General features: G+C 40.5%; 1 protein-coding gene across 1 annotated transcript in view; it reads left to right on the plus strand.

Moving 5' to 3' along the window:
• The first annotated feature begins 3,842 nt into the window (after positions 1–3,842).
• SGCZ (sarcoglycan zeta) overlaps positions 3,843–10,135 on the plus strand; it is a 401,035-nt gene continuing 394,742 nt past the window's right edge. The window contains exon 1 of the mRNA XM_034772405.1: positions 3,843–4,037. Within this exon, the coding sequence (XP_034628296.1) occupies positions 3,843–4,037 (195 nt within the window). The remainder of the gene's footprint in view (positions 4,038–10,135) is intronic.

Raw genomic sequence — 10,135 nt, forward strand, 5'->3', positions numbered from 1 at the left:
TTGGGGGCAGGAGGGGGAAGAGGATGTGATAAGTAATTAACAGCTGTGTTATAATCCATATACACAAGAGGAGGACAAATCAAGGTTTTATGGACAACCTGAGTTCCAACAGTGCCTAATTTTTGAGAGCTTGACTTTACAACCTTAAATCTTTTAACCTAGCTCTATTGTGATAATATATATTTGCAGGTCACAAGGTAAAGAGTGAGGGATGGGGAGAGTGCACCCAAATAATTCAAGGATGAGTCAGGAATTGTTATGATTATGACTCAGTAAATATACAGGAATTCAGCAGCTGGAAAGAATATGGTTGACTAATCCTTTGTGAAGAAGGGAAAAACTACAGCTGCCTACCCCTCGATTCATGGATTGTCAGGAAAATAAGGCTGGCCACAGCTGTGGTAAATTATGTCATTCTGCCAGGGCATAAGAGGAACGTGCTTTGAGGCCTCTTAGCTAACCTGCACTAGGAAGTTCTCTAGGTGTTGAGAGAAGTGTGTTAGTTGAAGGAAACCCCATTGGTGAAGTTTGACTACAAGAAGCAATCATGTGATTAAGACCAAGGGGCAAAGGGAAGCTCTCCTTGCTCTTTAAAAGAAAAGAAAAAACAAAGCAAAACAAAAATCCTCTCAATCCTCTATGATTGTGAGACTTATGTTTTTCAGAACTCTTTATAACATGCATAATTCTGTCGCTTACCTGTTTTGTTACAATTGTATATATGCCTTCTAATGTTCACTGCTGTGATACATACATTTTAAGGTGATTTGGAAGTGAAGAACTTGCAGCAACTGTGAAAGAATAGGAGTTAAAGAAAAGACAGGATTTCACTGACTAAACTTCTCCATAACAGGTTCACAAAGTGAATCGAATTCCAAGTCACCATTGGAGTCTCTGCCTTTCACAATGCTGGAGGAAGAAGTTGTGATTGTAATGTCACGCAATTAATATCTTTGCTCATAAGAAGTGATGGGTAAACCTCAGTGTTTTGAGTTGGATAAGTATCCACTTATTCAGCAGCTTATCCATGGTCTTGAACTCATGAGAACAGACTTGCTAGTGAAATTTGAGACTTGTTTGATCCTTCAAGCAGATCTACGTTGGTTCTTACTTTTGTGTGGATCAGTTCACCCATCTTTACTCATAAGATATCTTAAAAGTTGCCCTGTTATTTGTACCAGGAAATGAACATTGTTTTTAAATGTAAAATTAGTAATTTTCTCTGATGTATTTTGTTATGGGTTGGATGAATGGATCTACCTACACATTCACTCAATGGCTTACCCTTTTTTTATTCCTGTAAAGTTCAAAATCTATAATCTCATCATTTTATAGTCACATTAGAAATAGTATTTTTAGAACACAAATTGCCTTCATTTAATTTTAAGTCGCATATAAAAACTGAGGCATTTTTCTGTTGAAAGAGAGAGGCAAGTTTGAACATTGAATAGGATCATAAATGACAGAAAAAAATAGAGGATGTAAAAATGGAAGAAGATTTCTGTATTTACTTCTACAGTTATTAAAGCAAAAGATTAGAAGTTAATGTAGTGAATGCATGTGCCCTGACATTCTGAGTTAGTTTCCTAAATTGGCATATGTTGAGAACAGTCTAAAATGTAGACTAAAATTATTCTAATACAAAATTTGTGTTTTGTAATTTTTTTATGTCCAGTCTACTGCTTGGGCTAAGTGAATTATCTGTTTTTGTTGACCATGTCTTTGTATTTTCCCTTTTATATAGTCATGAAGAATCAAAACCACTCAGACTGGCAGTAAAAATGATAGACATTCTTTGGTAGGGCAGGGTTTTTTTTTTGCGCTATTATTGGTAGAGGGAGTTTGGGATGTGGGGGAGGGGTAACCTTTACATGAACAGCTCTGACACCTCATTGATTTGTAATAGAACCTTGACTCCTGGGACATATATGGGATCTAAAGACTATGCCTTTTGGTAGACTAGTGACAATCCATTTTGATTTGGTAGTATTATAAAGGTTTAAAGTATGGTCTTTGTGTAACCCACACACCACCTGGATGTGGTGTTCTGTCCCCTCTAATGGCACCGAGACCACTTAAGGAGAGAGATTAATGAGTCTTCTCCCCAAACCTTAGCTAACAGCCATATGGCTTTTAGCTCATGCATTTGCCTCCAGAGGTCCCAGATTTGATCCTGTCCACTGATGACCAGGGTCTGTTGGCGTTACAAGTGGGGGCTCATCCGGGATTTCAACTGGAAAGTCTCGGAAGCTTGGGACACGCTTCTTCAGCTAGGGGAAGTATGTAACCCACATACCTCTGGTGTGGTGTTCTGTCCCATCTAGTGGCACCAAGACCACTTATAGTTTAATGAGTCTGCTATACAGCCAGCCTTAGCTAAGAGGCATATAACTTTTAGCTCATGCAATAGAAGCTCATGCATTTAGCTTCACAGGTTCCAGGTTCAATCCTACCTCATTCACCATGTACTGTCCAACCTGAGCACTGAATGATGGAAGGGTCTTGAAGAAAAATTCTGAACAAATACTTAAACACTATAGTAACTCTTATGCCAAAAGGGGCAGACTTAAGGTTGCTGGGAAAGTTTGGCACTTACTGACTGAGTGATTTATTTTGTAACCTTGATGTTCTTAAAATGCATGCTTTTCTATGGAATACAATATATGTAAGATGATGCATACTGTGACAGACCCAGACCAGTGGGGTACAGGAGTCTGGTAGAGGGCAAATATACTGGTCACTGGATGAGTAGTTTTCTGTTCCCTGAGTGACCAGAGCAGGGGCTGCATTAGAGTAATCAGGAAGCTTCTAGAGTCAATTAAGGCAGGCTAATCAGGGCATCTGGGTTTTAAAAAGGAGCTCACTTCAGTTTCTGGTGTGAGTGTGAGGAGCTGGGAGCAAGAGGCGCAAGGAGCTGAGAGTGAGAGGGTGTGCTGCTGGAGGACTGAGGAGCACAAGTGTTATCAGACACCAGGAGGAAGGTCCTGTGGTGAGAATAAGGAAGGTGTTTGGAGGAGGCCATGGGGAAGTAGCCCAGGGAGTTGTAGCTGTCATGCAGCTATTACAGGAGGCACTATAGACAGCTGCAGTCCACAGGGCCCTGGGTTGGAACCCGGAGTAGAGGGCGGGCCTGGGTTCCCCCCAAACTTCCCAATTGACCTGGACTGTGGGTTCTCCCAGAGGGGAAGGTCTCTGGGCTGTTCCCCAACCCACATGGTGAATCTCTGAGGCAAGAAAATCCGCCAATAAGCGCAGGACCCACCAAGATAGAGGAGGAACTTTGTCACAATACCTGATAAAACAGTGAGAATGTCACTTGTAAAATTTTGTTCTAAGCCAAAGCATGACACTATTTTTCTTTTTCCATATTAAAGATATTAATGACTTACCTTTCAAAAATGACTTTCTGTGACACACTCATCTATGAAGAAGCCAATAAAACTGTATTTGAGCCAAGCACATATGGTCTATTTTCTTTTCTACATTTTTTTTCCTCCTAGTTTCCCATATTTTCCACATACTACTGAAACTTGTAGCCTGACTTAGTTATAATCACATCTGTTCCTCCATTAGTCACTTTATAATCCATGATAATAAGAAAAAGAATGCTTTATATCAAAGAGCAGCAAATAGCTAAAAATCACATGGGTACTAAAAGCCTAGCTCAAACAAATTGGTATAGTTGAATTTGGCTCAATGCATTTTTTTTTTCTTTAACACAGTTCAGTGGCTGCAATATGATGTTTTTGGAAACCTATTCAGATAATCTTCATAGAATAAAATCTATCAAATGATGATTTTTCATTTTCTTACATTTATTTTGTCTCCCCCCCCCCCCCCAGATGACACGAGAACAGTATATACTGGCAACACAGCAGAATAGCCTGCCAAGGATTGAAAATCCGCAACTTTATCCAGTGGGAATTTATGGATGGCGAAAGAGGTGCTTATACTTCTTTGTCCTTCTGCTGTTGGTTACCATGATTGTTAACTTAGCAATGACAATATGGATTTTGAAGGTTATGAATTTCACAGTGGTAAGTACCACCATGATTTTACATCTCTTGATCTTCATGTTAATAGCTTGTCCTTTTTTCAGTGCACATTCATTTATTCTTTAATGTGAAAGTTATTTTTAATGAGAGATTCTACTAAACTATCAGCATACACATTGCACATACACTATGGAACATTATAGATGAATTGCTTAATTAAAAATGGAAGGTTACAATTTTTTGGTTTGTTTATTGATACTGAAAATTAGGAAAAATGACTTGTCAGTTTACATCATGTGAATCTGGAGAATGGGCATTTTAACAACTAATTGGCTTTATTATTCATGTTAATATGTCAAGGTGGTGGTTGTTTTTTTTTTTTTATGGATCATATCACTCTACTGTATTACAACATATCACTCTACTGTAGGAAGACTTAGTGACTTCCTTGTCTCTGTAAATCTATGGAACTGCTTATGTATATATAAATATTTTAAATGTGTTTACAGACTTTGCTTGAGATGATGCAACATTCTTATTCAGATGATAAGCCAAATTCAGGGGATGTTAAAAATACAGCTAAAGGATATTTAAATCAGTTATAAAGATGTATTTAAAATGCATAAGAATTCCTCTGTATGCTTGTCTTGATGATACATTGTACCATACTGAAGCCAGGGCAGAAAAGGCCATACTGGTGAAATATTCGAAACAAAAACCTTTGTTCCTGGGACTTATTTGGCTTTCAGGACTACAGCCTACCACAGAACTACCTAATTTAGAATTTTAAGTATTGGAAGACTAAAATACCTTAATTACAGCTGTACAAAAATGAAATGTCAAAACACTGTTCTTTCTATGCCTAATGTAAAATGATCAGTGGAACTGGAGTCATGAGTCATAGGGGGCATGTTCCTTGGAGGAACCGCTGTTGATGGGAAACCAAGGAACGGGGAAGGAGGGGAATTATGTTGGAAGCCACTCAGCCAGTTAGACACAGGGTTTATAAAGTTCCAGTTGTTCAATTCTTTGCAAATAAAATCTGGTGGCAAAGTCTGATCAGGGAGCAGCTGGCAGAATGAGTCATGTAACTTGATCTGGATTTTGCAGACACAAACCTAGTCCAGTGATGTGCCTGGTGGAAGGAGGAGTTTGAGCTGTACACAGACCTGGCCATGCAGGAGGAGAGCAACAACAGGAAATTAAAACTATTAGTTTACCTTATTGGGGAACAAGGCAGAGAGATCTGCACCGCTGTGAACCACACTGCCTCAAGCCTCCCAGCACTCTTAGGAGCTCCAGGGACTTATTGCTCCCCAAAGCAGGACAAAACTGTGGAGTGACACAGGCTTTTCACTAGAGAACATTCTAAAGTGGAGGGATAGACTCCATGTTACTGCTTTACAAACACTAGCTGCTACATGCTATGTTTGAGTCTTGACAGACTCCCTAATTTGGGACAGGATAGTCTGTGGCACTTGGGATCATCCTCTCTAGGAGCGCCTGCTCTGGGAAGGCAATCTCACATTAAACAGATGCTTAGGCATGTGGCATGTAGTGGAAGCCTTGAGGGGAAAGATGAAATCCCTAGAAAGTGCATCACATCCCCAGAACTACATGTGGGGTGAGGCAACAGGAAAGGAAAACAGTTGGCTTCCATAAACATAGCAAGATGTTTTTCCTGTGTGAGACATCATGAGCAGGTAAAGGAGAAGGTGCCCCAAGGTAGGACAGCATTACAAGGAATGTGGCAAGGTTGAACCATCTTGTGCAAGAGGGGAGATATGATTGCTCTCTATAAATATATCAGAGGGATAGATACCATGGAGGGAGAGAAATTATTTAAGCTCAGTACCAATGTGGACACAAGAACAAATGGATATAAACTGGCCATCAGGAAATTTAGACTTGAAATTAGATGAAGGTTTCTAACCATCAGAGGAGTGAAGTTCTGGAATAGCCTTCCAAGGGGAGCAGTGGAGGCAAAAGACATATCTGGCTTCAAGACTAAGCTTGATAAGTTTATGGAGGGGATGGTATGATAGGATCACCTAATTTTGGCAATTAATTGATCTTTGACTGTTACCGGTAAATATGCCCAATGACCTGTGATGGGACACTAGATAGGGTGGGATCTGAGTTACTACAGAGAATTATTTCCTGGGTGTCTGGCTGGTGAGTCTCTCCCACATGCTCAGGGTTTAGCTGATTGCCATATCTGGGGTCGGGAAGGAATTTTCCTTCAGGGCAGATTGGCAGAGGCCCTGGGTTTTTTTTCACCTTCCTCTGCAGTGTGGGGCATGGGTCACTTGCTGGAGGATTCTCTGCACCTTGAAGTCTTTAAACCACAAGTTGAGGACTTCAATAGCTCAGACATAGATCAGGGGTTTGTTACAGGAGTGGGTGGGTGAGATCCTGTGGCCTGTGTTGTGCAGGAGGTCAGACTAGATGATCATATGGTCCTTTCTGACCTTAAAGTCTATGAGTCTATGGGCAGAGGAAGGTCTTGGAAAGATTGTCAGATTTGTACAAGAGGGGGATGGCACATCAGACAGCGGTGGTAACATCGTGAGACTCTCCTGGGCTCTGAGAGAATATCAGTTCAAGCTGTCAGGACAAGAAAGTAACAAGGGATGGTACCATCCTCCATGCACGGAACCATATTAATAGGAACTCGCCTTTTGTGATTTCAGCTGAATACTGAGGCCTCCTGCACACTGATTTCTTGGGATGAGTTGGACTTGAACACACCCATTACAAAGAGCAGTCACAATGTAAAATGAGAACACAGTGGAACCCAAAGGAAAATGTGACCTCATAGTGACTAATCTGAGAAGTAACAGATGGTACCAACTGAAGTTTGCGGTGGTGGATGGTAAGCACCCCAGACCTCACTTGGGAATACAGCCATACAAATCATGGATCCGATCCGGTAGTAAATATGCAAACAGAGAGACTATGGCACTATGTAGTCCAGTGGGCCAAGGAGTTAAAAAATGTGTAGCCCAGGAGTATTATAGAGCCTCTAGAGGATAGTGCAGCCTAGTGGTGGTAAAGATGTCATCAGGTATGTTGTTCATCTGCATAGACCCAAAGCCACTGAAACCGGCATTGAAAATATCCACTGCCCACAATAGATGAAATCTTGCTAGAACTTTCCTAATCCAGAATCTGTATGGTCTGTGATGTAATGAATGGGTTTTGACCCATAAGCCTGGTTAAAGAGTCAGTATGCTGACTACCTGTGCAACATTATTTGGTCGCGACAGATAGCTATGCATGCTGATGAATATAAGCCTAGTGCCAGAGGTATTCCAGAGAAGACTCATCAAGTGCTGTAAGAAAACAATTGCAGATGATATCCTCATTGTAGGTGAAAGAAGCCATGATACAGAAGCTGAATGAGACCCATGACAGGAAATGACAAGTTTTTCTACAGCGATGCAGGGACAGGAACATAAAACTGAATGCAGATAAAATGTGACTCAAACAGCATGAGGTGACATACATTGAACATCTGCTCACATCAGAGGGATGGAGAGCTGATCCCATCAAAATGAAGACAATCAGACATTCCAGCTCTAGCAGATCTGAAAGGGGTACATAGGTGCTGGAATTAGGGGTGCTGAGTGTACTGCACCCCCTGGCTTCAAGTGGTTTTCATCATATACAGGATTTACAGTTTGGTTCAATGGCTCTCAGCACCCCTTATACAATTTGTTCCAGCACTCCTGAAGGGGTACAGCACTTTATAGGAATGATATATTTTCTGTCCACACTTCTCTGCAATAGAGGAACCCATATATCAGCTCCTGTACAAGTGTCTGTCAGCTCACAAGGCAGGATGTTGAGAGGGACTGGGCAGGTCGCTAACAGTAAGCATTTGACATGCTGAAACAAATGATAATGGATGCCCCTGTCCTGAAGTACTACCAGCCAGGAGAGACACTGCCACTCCAGTGTGATGCATCAGAGGATTGGGTGTCACTCTTTTGCAGAAGCAGCCAGCAGACCCCTTCAGAGACTGAACAAAATAGAAAAAGAGCTTCTGGCTATGATTTTGGAGTGGGGGTGGGTTCCATCAGTACACCTATAGCCAATAATAGTGCAGTAAGCTTAGACACCCCTAGAAACAATATAGAAAAAATGTCAAAGCCCCTTCTTGCAACATATGTTGGTGCAGCTCCAACACTACCAGGGAGATCAGATGTTGTATCCATATGTACCCAGCATCAGCGAGCTGGAGGAAGGGGATCAGGACATTGAATCCATGCTGCACTGTCTCCTGGTCTCAACACTGAAGCTAATGGAAATCAGAGGCTATGGAAAAGCCCAATTGCAAGCAGACAAAAGAATGATAAGAGTAGGATGGCCAGAAGACAAAAGCCAAGGTTCTGGTAGGAGCAGAACCATATTTTCAAATTAAAGATTAGTTGAGTATGCAGGATAGAATCATATTTTGAGGACAGGAAGTTGTCTCCACCTCATTCCATAAGCATGTTGTGCAAAATATGCAGGCCTCACACCTTGGCATTGATAGCTGTCTTAGACAGGCTTGAGAGTATATTTACCAGCCAGGAATGAATACACATCTCTGCTCCTTGATAGCAGGGTGTGATGCCTGCTGGTCATGTGATAACCACCAGCAGAAAGAGACTGTTACCACATGATCCGCCCACCAATGAATGGAGGCCTGCTGCAACTAGAAGGATGGAGAATCCACCAAGAGGAGATGGCCAACAATCCATGAAAGCGGGCAATATTGTATAGCAGGTTAGCAAAGAACCTACTGACCCCGAAGACGAATGCTCCTCACAACTCATAAGCCTACTCCTTCTGGTTTCTCTCTGTTGGCTAGATCCTCACAGGAGGAACTGGCTCTAGAGCCTGTCATTCACCTGTTGAGAAGACCAAACTATCTCAAAAACTATGCAACCACATGAGTCTATAGTAAAGATGAAACTCCAGCTTAGCTGTGTGCTAAAAACCTCTTGCAGAAGAGACAGAACCTGGAGTCTGGGTATCAATTATTTGTTTTTAATTTTATATTAAAATGTTTGTAAAACAGGGACGATATATCCTGGTCAGTGAAACTGAAGTGTCACAGGAGGAATAGGGAATGCAGGGAGTTAGGTTAAAGGACAACTCAGCCACATGGAGAGAGAAGTCCACAGGCTTTAATAAAGTTCCTCTTGTTTAACTTACCTTGCATTCAGCTTCACTCTTTGGGAATAAAACATCTAGAAGCTTTACTGGAAAGTTAATAATTTGTAATAGAATATAGAATCAAATCTCACATTTAGTGTGCAATGGAAATCTATCTGTTTCAGTGCTTCTGCTTACTATTTAGCAGATTGAAGCCTTTGGTTTAGTAGTTTTAGCAGTATGCATGTGGCTAATATAATTAAATGAACGGGAGCTTAATGATTTCACTAAGATAACATCTGAAATGTAATACACTTTATACCTAAATGCAGTCTTTCATGACTATGCTGGATATTGTAGTTCAAAAATCACTTAGTTAATGTGGATTTTTAACAGTCCTGAAATATTACAAATCCAATTAGATTATATTTAGTTGACACATGTGAATTCATCTTTAATCCTCCTGTTAAGAGTAAAAATAATTTTATATTTTTCACCAGTCCTTACTCTTGTATTCAAGTAAGCAATTGTTAATAGCATAAGAAGAAAAAAAATCACCCCACCATGACATTAAAAAGCAGAAAATAATGTGCAATTTGTGCAGGTAACGTTACTGATCTACCAGCATTATATTTCACTTTCATTATTGCATTTGCTGTCCCATAAATGCAAACTCATATCTGTTAACATTTCTTATTTGAACAAGCTGGATGTGTTATTGTTATCAAAAGATTCTGTTCCAAGGTGGACTGGAAAGATCATTTTATTTTATGGTGGTTCCATTAGTATATCATTTTTACCAGCATTTGTATATAGTACATCATTGTTGACACTGGATTATTAACCTTTATTCTTCACATGGTGGATGTGTAATAGCTTTGTTTGGTGATATATATTATTTTGGGACTGATTAGGTTTCAGAGTAACAGCCGTGTTAGTCTGTATCCGCAAAAAGAAGAACAGGAGTACTTGTGGCACCTTAGAGACTAACAAAT

This window comes from Trachemys scripta, chromosome 5 (assembly GCF_013100865.1).
Source record: "Trachemys scripta elegans isolate TJP31775 chromosome 5, CAS_Tse_1.0, whole genome shotgun sequence".
NCBI lineage: Eukaryota > Metazoa > Chordata > Testudines > Emydidae > Trachemys > Trachemys scripta.